Below are 17,500 nucleotides of genomic sequence, written 5' to 3'. Positions count from 1 at the left end.
GATGACCACGATGTTAGCATCCTTCCAGTCCTGTGGGAGGGTCCTGTGTTCCTAGATGTTTTGGATCAGGAGGTGCAGACGACTTGTGAGGGTGTATCCTCCGTGTTTGAAAACCTCTGCAGGGATTCCATCGGGTCCAACGCTTTTTTTGTTCTTCAGCCCTGCAATAGCTTGCCGGAGTTCTGAGTAAAGTGGAGGAGTGTCCAGGTGCATGGTTGCTGGCAGGTCTGGCAGATTATCCAGGATATGTGGATCAACAGTGTTGGTGTGGTTGAAGAGACTCTCAAAATGATTTACCCAACGGGCAAGAATCTCGTGGCGGTCCTTGAAGAGTGTGGACCCGTCAGCTGATCGGACTGGGGCAATCGCCCACTTCCTGGGGCCGTACAATGCTTTTATGGCATCGTAAAAGCCTTGAGTGTTATTGCAGTCTGCCAGGTTCTGGATTTCTTGCGCCTTTTGCACCCACCAGGTGTTCTCCATAGTCCGAAGGGCTCGCTGGGTTTCTGCTCTTGCAGCAGTGAAGGTGGTTATATGGGTGGGAGATCCAGGGAAGGACAGGAGAGCTTTGTGGGCTTCATGCTTGTTTTTTAAAAGTGACTGTATCTGAGCTGAGTTACAGTCAAACCAGTCCTGGTGATGTTTCCTTGATTGGCCAAGCACCTCTGAGGCTGCGTTATGATGTAATAGCCTGGCGCAGAGCTGGCCAGTCAGCTGATTCCTCCGGGATCATGTTTGAGGTTTTCAGCAAGGAGCCGTCGGAGGTTGTCTTTGGTGGTGAGGCTGTTCAGCACTGTACAGTTTAGTTTCTTGTTTGGGGCTGTCCTCGGGCCACAGGGTTGAATTCTCATGAGTAGTTTGGATCTGACCATGAGGTGGTCAGTCCAGCACTCAGCTCCGCACATGACACGGGTGGAGAGGACATCTTGTCTGTCCTTTTGACGGACAATCACATAGTCAAGGAGATGCCAATGTTTTGAGCGGGGGTGCTGCCAGGTGGTCTTGAGCCTGTTCTGGATCTGGAAGATGGTATTTGTAATGACCAGCTGGTGCTCTGCACAGAGGGAGAGGAGTCTGAGCCCATTGCGGTTCATTTTCCCCACACCATTCTGGCCAATAACTTTACTCCATACCAGATGCTCCGTACCCACTCTAGCATTGAAATCTCCCATCAGTATGAGCCTGTCTGTAGCCGGGGTTTTCTGTAGGATGGCATCAAGAGCTCTGTAGAAATCCTCTTTGATGTTGTGCTCGGCATCAAGAGTTGGAGCGTATGCACTGATGAGAGTGGCGAAGCGTTCCTTTGCCAGGGGAATGCGCCATGTCATCAGCCTTTCATTGATGCTGATAGGGGATTCCGGAATGCGCTGCAGCAGTTTAGACTTCACAGCAAAGCCAACTCCATGGTTACGACGAATGCCTTCGGGGACGCCCTTCCAGAAGAAGGTGTCCCAGCACCAACCTCTGTCAAGGAGTCCTCCCCATGTAGTCTGGTCTTGCTGAGAGCTGCAATATCGATGTTATATCTTGCGAGCTCCAGGGCCACCAGTGCTGTCCTGCGGTGGGGCCTTTCAGGAGTTTCGGCCAGGTCCAGCAGTGTGCGAACGTTCCACGAAGCAATGCTTAGCTTATTTTTCACTTTGATTTTTCGACCGCGAGGGGGAGGGGGGATGCTCCGACGGTTGCGGCTAACCGTCCGCAGTGTGGGGAACAGCTTTTCCAAGTCCTTCCCCATCACTGGGGTGAGCAGTGTGGGGCTGCTCAGTGTGGGAAGCTGCCGAAAAGACGTGCTGCTCCATCCCGCAGTCCTAGTCCACACACACACACACACACACACACACACACACACACACACACACAGAGACTCACTCTCTCTCACACACACACACACACACACACACACACACACACACACACACACACACACACACACACACACACAGAGACTCACTCTCTCACACACACACACACACACACACACACACACACACACACACACACACACACACACACACACACACACACACACACTCTCTCTGAGGTGATAAACTGTTATGTTATGCTATGTTTTGACACAGGTAAGTGTGTTGTGTGTTGGAGGAGATATCTGAGCATGTGCGAGACTCATGTGCCACACACACTCACACACACACACACACACACACACACACACACACACACACACACACACACACACACACACACACACACACACACACACACACACACAGAGAGAGAGAGAGAGACTCACTCTCTCTCTCTCTCTCTCTCTCTCTCTCACACACACACACACACACACACACACACACACACACACACACAGGTGTATCTGATCACATGTAAATCCCAAACTTCCCCACAGATGAACTCTGGAACCGAAGCCTCGGAGAGATTGAGAACAGTCTTTGTTCGGCGTCCCCTCGAGACTCTATTAAGCTCTTATCATAAATAATGGACCCGAGTCATAAATATGCAGCATTTCTCTTCAGGTCTCGATAAACCCTGAGATTCTCACGCCGGCCTTGAGTTCAGCTGCTGCAGTCTTCACACATCAACATTCCTGTCGAGACCAAATATTTGTAAACTTACTAAAGCTTTAGCCATGATGACTGTAGATCTGGAGTGGGAGATCAGCACGACACCTTCAGGAGCCGGACACTGATGATTACACTGATGATTACACTGATATTATACTCCATTATATAGTTTAATGTATTATTATTATTATTCTCTATTATTATAGTTTCAAGTTTACATCATTCATGTGAGTGTGTGTGTGTGTGTGTGTGTGTGTGTGTGTGTGTGTGTGTGTGTGTGTGCAGATATCTCCTCACAGTGTGTGTGCGTGTGTGTGTGTGTGTGTGTGTGTGTGTGTGTGTGCGCGCGTGCGTGCGTGTGTGTGTGTGTGTGTGTGTGTGTGTGTGAGGATGTGTGTATCTGACTGCACTCTTCTGCTGTAGGTAAGGGTCCAGAGGTGCTGACGGCCGGTCAGAAGCTCAATGATAACGAGTGGCACTCAGTGCGAGTGGTGCGGCGCGGGAGGAACCTGCAGCTGTGTGTGGATAACGTCACTGTGGAAGGTAGAAGACTCAGATAAACCTGAGGCTGTGTGTTTCAGCGGCTAGCAGTCTCTACTCAGACACCGCAGCAACATCAGCCAATCAGAACGCAGAAATTACTGACGGACAGGGAGCTGTTCTGATTGGCTAAAAAACAACCATTTGTGTTTGTTTGTTTTTTACTAGTTACAGAGCCCAGGGTTCGGTCATGTACTAAACACTAGCTCACTATTTACTGAAGACTGCGTATAAATGAACAAGTGTGTACTGTATAACTTGCCTTATTTCAGACTAGTGGAAAGAAAACATCCAAAATACACATTTCAGTGTTTATTTATTGCTCTTTATCTATTTGCGTCTGTATATTTCAATTACATTACATATAAATTAATTAGTTTGTTGTTCCCTCAACTTCGGTAACACTTACATACACCAACATTTACAGTTTTATTCCTATCTATATTCTGAAGGTTTTTACTGGGGGGTTTAATCCTGATTTTTATTAAATATTCTCTCTAAACATGGCGAAAATGTGTGTTTTTTCCTGTCGGTCAACAGTATTTTCTGATTTATGGAGTGATAAAAAGAGAAATCAAAAATCCCCTCTATGAAAACATTTAACTCTAATATGTCAACAAAATCAGACAAGATTTTTAAACCTGGCTTTTTCCAATGTTCATATTAATATTCTAGAAATGTATGTAAATTAGCGATAAAACAATGCATAATTTGTACATTTAAACAATACAATCTAGAAAACGTGTAATACAAATTGCTTAACTTAATGTAGTGTGATTAATCAACTAGGTAACTATAGTGATATCTGTCAGTCAAAATTGTTACTCTTGCCTTGAAGAATCACGTCTGAATCAGTGTGTTGTGTGTAGTTGAGTGTGTGTTTGGTGACTCCGCAGGGCAGATGACGGGTGACCACACTCGTCTGGAGTTCCACAACATCGAGACGGGCATCATGACAGAGCGCAGGTTCATCTCCGCCGTTCCCTCAAACTTCATCGGACACCTGCAGGGCCTGACGCTCAACGGCGTGCCGTACCTGGACCAGTGCAAGAACGGGGACATCTCCTACTGTGAGCTGAACGCCCGCTTCGGCATGCGCCACATCATCGCCGACCCCGTGACCTTCCGCAATAAAGGCAGCTACCTAGCGCTGGCGACGCTGCAGGCATACGCGTCCATGCACCTGTTCTTCCAGTTCAAGACCACGTCCACGGATGGCCTGCTGCTCTTCAACAGCGGCGACGGCAGCGACTTCATCGTGGTGGAGCTGGTCAAGGGGTCAGTCTCCGTTATGGCCATTCCTAACGTTTCACAGGTTCAGGCTCAGGTGGAGCTGGTCAAGGGGTCAGTCTTCGTTATGGCCATTCCTAACGTTTCACAGGTTCAGGTTCAGGCTCAGGTGGAGCTGGTCAAGGGGTCAGTAGTCTCCGTTATGGCCATTTCTAACGTTTCACAGGTTCAGGTTCAGGCTCAGGTGGAGCTGGTCAAGGGGTCAGTCTCCGTTGTGGCCATTTCTAACATTTCACAGGTTCATGTTCAGGCTCAGGTGGAGCTGGTCAAGGGGTCAGTCTCCGTTGTGGCCATTTCTAACGTTTCACAGGTTTAGGTTCAGGCTCAGGTGGAGCTGGTCAAGGGGTCAGTAGTCTCCGTTATGGCCATTCCTAACGTTTCACAGGTTCAGGTTCAGGCTCAGGTGGAGCTGGTCAAGGGGTCAGTCTCCGTTATGGCCATTCCTAACGTTTCACAGGTTCAGGTTCAGGCTCAGGTGGAGCTGGTCAAGGGGTCAGTCTCCGTTGTGGCCATTTCTAACGTTTCACAGGTTTAGGTTCAGGCTCAGGTGGAGCTGGTCAAGGGGTCAGTCTCTGTTGTGGCCATTTCTAATGTTTCACAGGTTCAGGCTCAGGTGGAGCTGGTCAAGGGGTCAGTCTCCGTTGTGGCCATTTCTAACGTTTCACAGGTTCAGGCTCAGGTGGAGCTGGTCAAGGGGTCAGTCTCCGTTATGGCCAATTCTAACGTTTCACAGGTTCAGGCTCAGGTGGAGCTGGTCAAGGGGTCAGTCTCCGTTGTGGCCATTTCTAACGTTTCACAGGTTTAGGTTCAGGCTCAGGTGGAGCTGGTCAAGGGGTCAGTCTCCGTTATGGCCATTTCTAACGTTTCACAGGTTCAGGCTCAGGTGGAGCTGGTCAAGGGGTCAGTCTCCGTTATGGCCATTCCTAACGTTTCACAGGTTCAGGTTCAGACTCAGGTGGAGCTGGTCAAGGGGTCAGTCTCCGTTATGGCCATTCCTAATGTTTCACAGGTTCAGGCTCAGGTGGAGCTGGTCAAGGGGTGAGTCTCCGTCAGTCTCCGTTATGGCCATTCCTAACGTTTCACAGGTTCAGGCTCAGGTGGAGCTGGTCAAGGGGTCAGTCTCCATTGTGGCCATTTCTAACGTTTCACAGGTTCAGGCTCAGGCTCAGGTGGAGCTGGTCAAGGGGTCAGTCTCCGTTATGGCCAATTCTAACGTTTCACAGGTTCAGGCTCAGATGGAGCTGGTCAAGGGGTCAGTCTCCGTTGTGGCCATTTCTAACGTTTCACAGGTTTAGGTTCAGGCTCAGGTGGAGCTGGTCAAGGGGTCAGTAGTCTCCGTTATGGCCATTTCTAACGTTTCACTGGTTCAGGCTCAGGTGGAGCTGGTCAAGGGGTCAGTCTCCGTTATGGCCATTCCTAACGTTTCACAGGTTCAGGTTCAGACTCAGGTGGAGCTGGTCAAGGGGTCAGTCTCCGTTATGGCCATTCCTAATGTTTCACAGGTTCAGGCTCAGGTGGAGCTGGTCAAGGGGTGAGTCTCCGTCAGTCTCCGTTATGGCCATTCCTAAGGTTTCACAGGTTCAGGTTCAGGCTCAGGTTGAGCTGGTCAAGGGGTCAATCTCTGTTATGGCCAATTCTAACGTTTCACAGGTTCATGTTCAGGCTCAGGTGGAGCTGATCAAGGGGTCAGTAGTCTCCGTTGTGGCCATTCCTAAAGTTTCACAGGTTTAGGTTCAGGCTCAGGTGGAGCTGGTCAAGGGGTCAGTAGTCTCCGTTGTGGCCATTCCTAACGTTTCACAGGTTTAGGTTCAGGCTCAGGTGGAGCTGGTCAAGGGGTCAGTAGTCTCCATTATGGCCATTTCTAACGTTTCACATGTTCAGGCTCAGGTGGAGCTGGTCAAGGGGTCAGTCTCCGTTATGGCCATTTCTAACGTTTCACAGGTTCATGTTCAGGCTCAGGTAGTTTTTTTTTTTTGTAGAGCGCTACTCTATACTGCTGAAAACTAGCGTTTGAATAGTCAGTAGCAATTTCTTAAAATATGAAAAAATACGTACAGGCTGTGTGAGTCAGAAGCACCACAATGTACATGAAAAGATTGAATTGCCCCCTTTCTAGCATCAGCCTTTGTGCACAGCTGGCCTTGTACTCTCTCAGGTTCTGGAAACAGTCCTCCGAAAAATGTGCAGCACACAGTCAAATATTTTAGTTGTACTGTTCTGGGACAGTGTTGTAAATAAAGCTGAAGCACTGTTTCATAATTGTGTCCTCTTCTGGAAGGCCAAACAAAGTAGTTTGGCTTTCGCAACGAAAAACACAGTGTCTCCACGACATGGCGGCGCCGGCGGCAACAATAATACAGCGAGAATAAAAGTTATGCCTTCTTTATCTGTGTATACATTTGGGCGGTGTTATGAAACTCTGATCTGATCTGGTCCAGTCGCGCTGGCATAGTTGATCGGGGGAAATGTGTACAGATGTGATCTCTGCCACGTCTGCATCATAGGGTCCAGCCCCAGAGGAGCTGGCTGACTGAGTGAGAGCCACAGTGGACAGTGTGTCGTCTCTTAAGATGCAAACAGGTCTACTTCCACTCGACCAAAGTTTTTCATAGGAGCTCCACCCCCTCGGGGTGGAGTCTCCATTCCCCGGGCCTCAGCCCCTGCATCGACAGGATGTCTGCTCCCTGATTTAAAAAATGTATCTTCTTAGAGAAAACGACTGTCCTCACTGCCCTGAAGCGGCGAACCAGCAGAGAACAACCGAACTGACTGCTTTACGACCCTCCTCGGAGAGTCGCTTCCCAGAGGGCCCGGAGGAGACTGCCCTTCTTAGTCGAAGCCTTCTTCGAGATAACGACTGTCCTCAGATCTGTCTTATCCCAAGACGACTACGGCTGAGACTTCTAAAGGAACCATCCTCTTGAGACTGGTCTCTAGTATACAGTGGTGGACAGAATTAATGGCACCCCTGGTAAATATGATCAAAAATGGCTGTAAAAAATAAATCTGCATTGTTTATCCTTTTGATCTTTCATTAAAAAAATTCGCAAAAATCTAACCTTTCATTGAAGTAAAAGAATTGAAAGTGGGGGGTAAATCACATTATGAAATAAATGTTTTTCTCCAAAACACGTCGGCCACAATTATTGGCACCCTTTGAATTTTTTACGAGTAAAATATCTCTGAAGTATATTCCTATTAATATTTACCTTTTTTTAGCATACCAGGGTGACTAGGAACATGAAATTGTCTCGCTATGACTTCTTGTTTCACAGGAGTTTAAATATGACGAATACACAAAGGCCAAATGCCCTTAATCATCCATCACAATGAGTAAAACCAAAGAATATAGTTCTGATGTGCAGCAAAGATTGTTGAGCATCACAAAATAGAAAGTTGCTGTAAGAAAATAGCTAAAGAATTGAAAATCCCCATTTTGACCATCAGGGCAATAATTAAGAAGTTCCAATCAACTAAAGATGTTACGAATCTGCCAGGAAGAGGACGTGTGTCTATATTGTCTTAATGCACAGTGAGGAGGAAAGTTTGAGTGGCCAAAGACTCTCCAAGGATCACAGATGGAGAATTGCAGAGATTAGTTGAGTCTTGGGGTCAGAAAGCCTAAAAAAAAATTATCAAACAACTAGGGGTGTAACGATTCATCAACTACATCGATGTATCGATTTATATTCCTATGATCCAACTACAGCGATCTGTGCTCGGCAAGTTGGCCTTCCGGACGACATATATCGTTCTAATATCGTTTTAAAAGGCAATGAATCGATTATATCGATACTAGGAAATAACGCATTGGATTTAAGCACGTCAGACTTTATATGGATGTTTTTTCTTAGCACTTTTAATGATAAAGGCGTTAAACGTTACTCGATTCAGTCTGCCTATCTGTGACGTCGTCGCCATGCGTGACGCGCCAGCAGCAGCGCAAAGACAACAAGCAGCGCAAAGTCTCTCACCTCAGAAAAACTGACTTTCCTGTCCTCTCAGCCGCTATACTGCAGGAGCGCGCACTTATGGAGGTATTTTTGGTGCAAAACTACTGAACGCCTGTGACAGTGAAATGTGTAGTTGTAGAGAATAGCCACACATGTGTATCAGTAAATTTGAAGTCACAGAGAGAAATGTTTTAAGAGTTGCAAACTTGTAGACTTTTTTTTATCTTCCACAAACACAACACAACAGTTACACCTTCTCAAATTCTCCATTGCAGGTGCACAAATCCTATTCTACAAATCACAAATTAAGAGTGTCATACGCTCACATGTTTGCTACAGTTGCTGCAGTGAATATGGTGCAAAACGCATTTACACCCGCATCAAGAAATGTGAAGTCACGGAGAAATGTTGCTCATCTGCAAATCAGTATGTGAATTCATCCAATGAGAGTTGCACACTTGTAGAATATTTTCTCACAAATGTCTTGTATATTTTTCTAGCACAAACACAAGTACATAACTACAGCTGCTTGAATCTGCTGCGACCAATCTCAAACACTGTTTTTCGCTTTCAAGTGACAAGTTTCGCCCGCTCTCCCTTTTGCACCAAGTGCACCTCGAAATGTGGGGCAAAAGTGAGTTGTGCATCTGTAGAGGCAGTGGGCGGAGCCTACATGAATATTCATGAGTTTCCCGGGCATGCGCGTGGAACTGCTCATTCTAGTTCACGCTCCTCGTTTCTCAGCAGGTTTAATGGATTATTTCAAAAAAGGTAAATATAGTTTCAGCGCGAACTTAAACTACAATTGTGTATCGTTTTGTTAAATTCATAATGTTTTTATTAATTCGTCACTGACTGAATGATTGCTGGCATTCACTTCGTGTAGGCCTATATACAGTAGCTACAGCAAACTTCAACTCGCCGTATAAATTGCACCTGGCAAAGCTTTAAAACTGTGGCTTTTACTAATTGTTATCATTTGTTGATTGCAATAAACTAAAAAAAACCTCATAAATGTATCTGTGGGCTAACACTTTTTAAAATATATATAATATATCCTGGTGTGATTGTTCTTAAATTCTTGTTCGTTTAAATAAGCCAAATCATGTAAGACCAAACTCAAGCATGAATGTGCTTTAATACATACGTACAATTTGGATTAAACAAAATTGTATGGACAAAAGTGGATAAATTACATTTGATACAACTAGGTCACTGTAAATGAGAAATAAAAAAAAACACTTAGAATTATTTTACGGAATATAATAAGCCACCAATTTGATGTTCTAAAAAAATATTTACAAACATACTGGCAAAATAATGTAACAATATTATTTTTAATGTTTTGATTGCAAGGTGTACTTGTGCTGGTTTTAATAATATATATACTGTTTAAAAGTTTGGTATTAGTAAGGTTCTAAGGTAAGGTACCTCTAAGGTACCAAGACTACATTTATCTGAGTTTATCATTTAACAGTAATATTGTGAAATATTTTTATCAACTGTTTTCTATTTTAATGTTGTGATGGCAGAGCTAATTTTACTCTAGATTTCAGTGTCACATGACCCTTCAGTCATTCTAATACTGATTTGCTGCTCAAGAAACATTTCTGAATATTATCACAGTTGAAAATGGTTGTGCTGCTTAATGAAGTGTGGAAATTGACCTTGCCTGCTTTAAAAGTATAACATTTCTTAAATCATAGTGATTCCAAACTTTTGTCATGCAAATCTTAAATGTTTATTTGGACATTGATATGGTTGTGGAGTTATTTCCCAGAGATTATTGCCAGAGATGACACAGTTGTAAAGCTTCATAAGGTAAGTTATCAGAAGAGCTTAGCAATAAATAAATTAAATGGTAATGGTTCATGTATTTAGAAATATTCTGCTCTTCTGTTGGAAATAAGTGCTGTAATCATTCAGGTGTTCTGGAATTTTTGGTTTTATGGTAAAAGTGGGACGTATTATTATAAAAAAATTTTTTGCAGTGACATTCAACAAATGATAACAAAAGACAGTTTAAAGCATTGCAATGTACAGAGGAAAAGCACAACGAAATGAACGAGTTGAAGTTTGCTGTGCTTTATACAGGCCTACACGAAGTGAATGCCAGCAATCATTCAGTCAGTGACGAATTAATAAAAACATTATGAATTTAACAAAACGATACACAATTGTAGTTTAAGTTCGCGCTGAAACTATATTTACCTTTTTTGAAATAATCCATTAAACCTGCTGAGAAACGAGGAGAGTGAACTAGAATGAGCAGTTCCACGCGCATGCCCGGGAAACTCATGAATATTCATGTAGGCTCCGCCCACTGCCTCTACAGATGCACAACTCACTTTTGCCCCACATTTCACGGTGCACTTGGTGCAAAAGGGAGAGCGCGCGAAACTTGTCACTTGAAAGCGAAAAACAGTGTTTGAGATTCGTCGAGGCAGATTCAAGCAGCTGTAGTTATGTACTTGTGTTTGTGCTAGAAAAATATACAAGACATTTGTGAGAAAATATTCTACAAGTGTGCAACTCTCATTGGATGAATTCATATACTGATTTGCAGATGAGCAAAATTTCTCCGAGACTTCACATTTCTTGATGCGGGGTGTAAATGCGTTTTGCACCATATTCACTGCAGCAACTGTAGCAAACATGTGAGAGTATGAGTTTCTTAATTTGTGATTTGTAGAATAGGATTTGTGCACCTGCAATGAAGAATTTGAGAAGGTGTAACTGTTGTGTTGTGTTTGTGGAAGATAAAAAAAAGTCTACAAGTTTGCAACTCTTAAAACATTTCTCTCTGTGACTTCAAATTTACTGATACACATGTGTGGCTATTCTCTACAACTACACATTTCACTGTCACAGGCGTTCAGTAGTTTTGCACCAAAAATACCTCCATACGCACTCTTCAACTGCACGCGCAAATGCGGCGGAGCGCGCTGTATCACTTCACTAAAGCGCAAAAGAAATACGAGCATGCAACGTCGTAAATTAGTAAGTTAAGTTCTTCCAAGTATTGTGTATCACCATGGTAACCTAATTGTTGTTTGTTTCCATAACAAAATGCCACTTAGTGGTTATTTTGTATATTTTTATATGACTGTTGTGGCTCATACCAAGACTGTATTAACAAAAACTAGTTTGGGACTGCTATATAGCTTAACCTCGCAGTGCCTACTGTTTATCAGTATTTGTCATATTCTTACAAATTTTTTTTGTATGTTAAGTAAAGGGGGACAGAACTTGTGTGTCAACAATTTTTGTGTAAACAAATGTATTATAATAGGCCTATATAATTCCTAAAAAGCTGGGTCACGGCTTGATGACCATGGGGAAATGTGGGTCCCATGGCCAAACTATTCAAAACATCATTCAATGTTGTGATAATCGTAATTAATAATCACAATTACAATATCAAGATATCAACATCGACAATTATGATTTTTGTCATAATCGTGCAGTCCTACTTTATTCAAATAAAATGTGAATGCATTTGACATTAATTGTTGTTTACTTGTTTGTTTATATCCATAATTAATTGATACCTGATTTCCTTACAAGAATTTTTGGCTAAAAAGTCACTGAATCGATTTCAAGTCACTGAATCGTTTCGGATCGGATCGTTCTAAATGAACCAATATCGTTCTTGAATCGTATCGACAACCACGAATCGCGATACGAATCGAATCGCTGTTAAAACGAATCGTTACACCCCTACAAACAACCCCTAGATCCCCACATGTTGTTTGGGAGGGTTTCAAGAAAAATCCTCCTCGCTCCTCCAAAAACAAACTCCAGCATATTCAGTGGTCAGACACGACTGGAACTTCAAACGGCACAGGATTCTGTGGTCAGATGAAACTAAAAAAATTGCTTTTTGGCAGCAAACCCACCAGATGTGTTTGGTGCAAACAGGGATGAAGAGTACCCCATGCCTACGGTTCAATACACTGCTGGATCTTATATGTTGTGGGCCTATTTATTTGCTGGAGGTCCTGGACTTCTTGTTCAGACACATGGTATTATGGATTCTAGCAAATACCAACAGATAAAAAATCAAAACCTGACAGCCTCTGCTAGAAATCTTATAATGGGCCGTGGCTGGATCTTCCATCAGGACAACGGTCCAAAACAAACATCAAAATCAACACAAAAATGTGTTACGGAGCACAAAATGAAGCTTCTGCCATGACCGTCCCAGTTCCCTGACCTGAACACTATACAAGATCAGTGGCTGAACTGAAGAGAAGAAGCGCCAATATGAACTTGTGAATCTGAAGGATCTGGAGAGATTCTGTATGGAGGAATGGTCTCTGATCTCTGGTCAGTTATTCTCCAAACTCATCAGGCATTATAGGAGAAGACTCAGAGCTGTTATCTTGGCAAAAGGAGGTTGCAAAAAGTATTTAATAACAGGGTGCCAATAATTATGGCAGAAGACTCAGAGCTGTTATCTTGGCAAAAGGAGGTTGCAAAAAGTATTTAATAACAGGGTGCCAATAATTATGGCCAGCGTGTTTTGGAGAAAAACATTTATTTTATAATGTGATTTACCCTCCACTTTCAATTCTTTTACTTCAATGAAAGGTTAGATTTTTGCGAATTTTTTGAATTAAAGATCAAAAGGATAAACAATGCAGATTTATTTTTTACAGCAATTTTTGATCTTATTTACCAGGGGTGCCGTTAATTCTGACCACCACTGTAGCTTGAGAAGCCAATCCAGCGTCCTGAAACAGATGACCGGCAGAAATAACCGAACGGACCCCTCTAAACCCTCCTTCTGCGAGTCAGACACTGAGACTAGAACTCACTGGAGGGCACCGAAGGGAGATGGGTACCATATAATGAGGTGTTATCCATTTCCCCCCGGGAATTCACCATTTATTTCCTCAGAATTAAATGACTCCTCAAAGATAAGATGAGTACATATTTAATTTTCTCAAAAATTAAATGCACCCAAATATCAACCAGACAAGTAACGCAAACGCGAGATCCGAGCCAAAGAGTCTTTATTGACTGTCTTCCCTGGAGAAGAAAGCCAACAGGAGCAGAGCTAAAACTCTCGATAGTGCATATGATACACGTCGGGAATTTATGATTGAACACTGCCAGACCCCTTTCACTAGAGCTGACCGTGCATGCTCCACTCCCAAACAAACAACTCATGAATCGCGTGTGTCCCCACTCGTAATGTTCATGCACTAGCACTTTATTAAATATGCAGATGACACAGCTCTAGTGAGTCTGCTACAGGTTGGGGAGGATGGGGAGGTAGAATGGTGCAATAAGTCACACTTAACTGTAAATACCAATAAGACCAAAGAAATGTCCATAGATTTTAGAAAGTCACAGCAACCCACCGATACTTTTATCAATGGGGAGATTATTCAGGTTGGTACAAACTAAAATACCTTGGCATTGTACTGGACAACAAGTTTATTTATTTTAGTTTAAGTAAATTTGTTATGTGGTTTTCTTGTTTTAATTTGATCATTTTATTTAGCAATTTTAGTCAGTTAATTTATTTAATTTAGGCTTTTGTCATATTTATATGTTTTTTTTTTTAATAGGTTTAGTTTATTTTTATTTCAGGTTTAATAATTATTTGAGCAGATGGAGATTAAAATCTGAAGCACATATGAAGACACTTGAAGGAAACCTGTTTGAAAACAGTCGTTTTTGCAGTTACAAAAAGCGTCACATGACTTTCTCCAGACACAGTATTGTGTATTGTGAAAAGCGCTATACAAATAAACTTGACTTGACAGTAAGACTTTAGAGCAATAACATAATGAACATGGTGTAGAGATCTTCTAGTCTCTTCTAAACCCTGGAGAGATTATCTCAGGAGGAACATCTGAGGAACAGCAGAAGTCATCGCATTATTTACCTTGAGAAACAAATGAGATGTTGAAGGGATCTTTCGGTCTACAGCAAGTTTTGAACATAATGTTTAATAAGTTAACAGTTTGCTTAACAGTGTTATTTTAGCCTTATTTATATACTATTGAATATTCAATTTTAGCATCAGAACTTATTTCATTTTTTAGTTTTGTTTTTTGTAGGTTTAGTTTATTTTTATTTCAGTTTGAATAATTATTTGAGCAGATGGAGATCCTGAGACACTTGAATGTTTTTTCCCGTTGCTTGTTTTTGTCCCCTCTCATAGCAATAATGCAGGAAGTTTTGATGTCAGGAAGGCGAGTTCCAACGGACTCATTTTACACACAAACACTGTTTAGATCCACTAAACTCATTGTTCTGAGTAACTGTGTTTCTTAGCAACAGAGATGTGGTGTGGGTGATGCTGTTTGTCGTCTTTGTTGGAAAGTCTTCAGCTGTTGTGTTGTTTAAAGAGCTTTACTGCCGTAATTGTTCACGCTGCCAGCAGAAGCGGTTATGACCAGTCAAAGCAACCAAGCTCATTTTTCACAGCTTTTATCGGTGATGAACAGAATAAATGTGCTGTTTTATAATCAATTTTTGAAGGGAAATGCAGAGAAAAAACACATTTACTACGGCATTAGAAGAGAACGGAGGAAACGGGTTTCATTCATTGAAAAGTGACAGTGAAAATAAGACAATCGAAACTGAAAACACTCACTTAAAGTGTGTGTTTCTCACACTATCGTTGTCCTGCAGCTGTCAGAGAGAAGAAACACACCTTTGTGTCAATGATAGTGATAATAATGAAACCCTAGCTCCGTCGTTCAGCCGTCAGGAGTGCTGAGATCAGCTGAGACGAGTGTGTGTTGGCGTCAGCTGACCTGAGATGTGTGTGTCCGTGTGTTCAGGTTTATCCACTACGTGTTTGACCTCGGGAACGGCCCATCTCTCATGAAGGGAAACTCCGAGAAGCCGCTCAATGACAACCAGTGGCACAACGTGGTGGTTTCCCGAGACACCAACAACGTCCACATGCTGAAGATCGACTCTCGCACCGTGACACAGCACTCCAACGGAGCCAGGAACCTGGACCTCAAAGGTGCTGAACACACACACACACACACACACACACACACACACACACACACACACACACACACACACACACACACACACACACACACACACACACACACACACACACACACACACACAGCACTCCAACAGAGCCAGGAACCTGGACCTCAAAGGTGCTGAACACACACACACACACACACACACACACACACACACACACACACACACACACACACACACACACACAGCACTCCAACGGAGCCAGGAACCTGGACCTCAAAGGTGCTGAACACACACACACACACACACACACACACACACACACACACACACACACACACACACACACACACACACACACACACAGCACTCCAACGGAGCCAGGAACCTGGACCTCAAAGGTGCTGAACACACACACACACACACACACACACACACACACACACACACACACACACACACACACACACACACACACACACACAGCACTCCAACAGAGCCAGGAACCTGGACCTCAAAGGTGCTGAACACACACACACACACACACGCACGCACACACACACGCACACACACACACGCACACACACACACACACACACACACACACACACACACACACACACACACACACACACACACACACACACACACACACACACACACAGCACTCCAACAGAGCCAGGAACCTGGACCTCAAAGGTGCTGAACACGCACGCACGCACGCAGGACATGAAGGACAAAAAATGCGGACATGTTTTGCTAAATCTTAATTATGACATACTAAGTCACAACTATGTCATAATTATTCAAAATTATGACGTATAATTCTGAGATTATGACACATTGGGTTTTATTGTCAAATATCAGAAATATCAGATATCAAGAGGCGTTTGCTGAGACCGTTTGACTGACAGGTAAAGTGACCAACCACAGGGGGTTTGTGCTGTTTGGGGGCGGGGTTATCTGAACGTGTGGGTTCACAAGCCTTTAGTTATTTTCTCAATCCACGTCCCGTTAATATGAATGAGAAAATGTTTTAATGTACACTACAGTTTAAAAGTGTGAAATAATTATACTTTTTTTTTTTAGATGTTTTTCTTTTTTTACAAGAGTCTCTTCTGCTCACCAAGGCTGTGTTTATTTGATCAAAAATACAGTAAAAACAGTGAAATATGTAAATGTAATGTAAATCATCTGTTCTCTATGTGAATATACAGTAAAGTGTAATTTATTCCTGTGATCAAAGCTGAATGTTCAGCATCATTACTCCAGTCTTCAGTGTCACATGATCCTTCACAAATCACTCTAATATGAGGATTTGATGCTCAAGAAACATTTATGATTATTATCAGTGTTGAAAAAAACTTGAAACTGTGATACACTTTATTTTTCATGATTCTTTGATGAATAGAAAGTTCAAAAGAACAGCATTTATTTACCGGTAAATATAATATTTTGTAACATTATAAATGTCTTTACTGTCACTTTCGATCGATTGAATGCATCCTTGATGACTAAAAGTGTTAGTTTATACATATATGTTTTACATATGTCACTGACCCCGATGTATGAACAGTTGTGTAAGCCTGTAAACTGTGCAGGATGATAACCACGGGCCGTGTTCATGATCAGATGTCGGCGCTGAGGGGAACGTGTGTTTGAGGAAACCGTTTCTCCTGCTTCTCTTTCTTCAGGCGTTTGATTCCCTGAGCTCGCCTCAAACACACAGCCGTTTCATCTCGTCTCGACTCTGAGATCAGTGACAAGCAGGAGTTTCAGGAGACGTTTACTGGAACACAATGTGTTTACGCTGAAGACACCTTATATAACACAACTCGTTTGACAGACGCTTTCGCTCAGAGTGCACTTGATCTCCTGAGCTGATAATGTTCTCTGCTCAGATCTGGATCTCGGTCACCTGATGGACGTCCTCGAATGTCCTGTGGTCTTATAACACACAGTCTCTGGCAGTGAATGTGTGAAACCCGTCGCCAGCGTCTCGTCACGCGATACACACAACCCAAGGCCAAAGACGAAAGCTGTTAGAGCAGTTTAAGACGGGAAGATTCCCAGTGCAGGGACACAGTAAACCATCAGGCATTGCAGGACTGAAGCATCTTTACAGCAGTTTCATGATTTCAGTCGAGGATGCAAAAACTTCTTAAAATTTCTTAAAATATCTTGAATGTAACTCGACACCCTCGCCTC

At 43.1% G+C, this 17,500-nt stretch overlaps 1 protein-coding gene across 1 annotated transcript in view; it reads left to right on the top strand.

Annotated features, from left to right (window-relative positions):
- The window catches only part of nrxn2b (neurexin 2b), a 558,448-nt gene that overhangs the window by 347,472 nt on the left and 193,476 nt on the right, over positions 1–17,500 (top strand). Inside the window, exons 11-13 of the mRNA XM_082161672.1 lie at positions 2,961–3,080; positions 3,974–4,355; positions 15,124–15,314. Coding sequence (XP_082017798.1) covers positions 2,961–3,080; positions 3,974–4,355; positions 15,124–15,314 — 693 coding nt within the window. The remainder of the gene's footprint in view (positions 1–2,960; positions 3,081–3,973; positions 4,356–15,123; positions 15,315–17,500) is intronic.

Source organism: Leuciscus leuciscus (assembly GCF_965113295.1).
Source record: "Leuciscus leuciscus genome assembly, chromosome: 2".
NCBI classification, from domain to species: Eukaryota; Metazoa; Chordata; class Actinopteri; order Cypriniformes; family Leuciscidae; genus Leuciscus; species Leuciscus leuciscus.
This window is presented reverse-complemented; position numbering and strand designations above follow the sequence as displayed.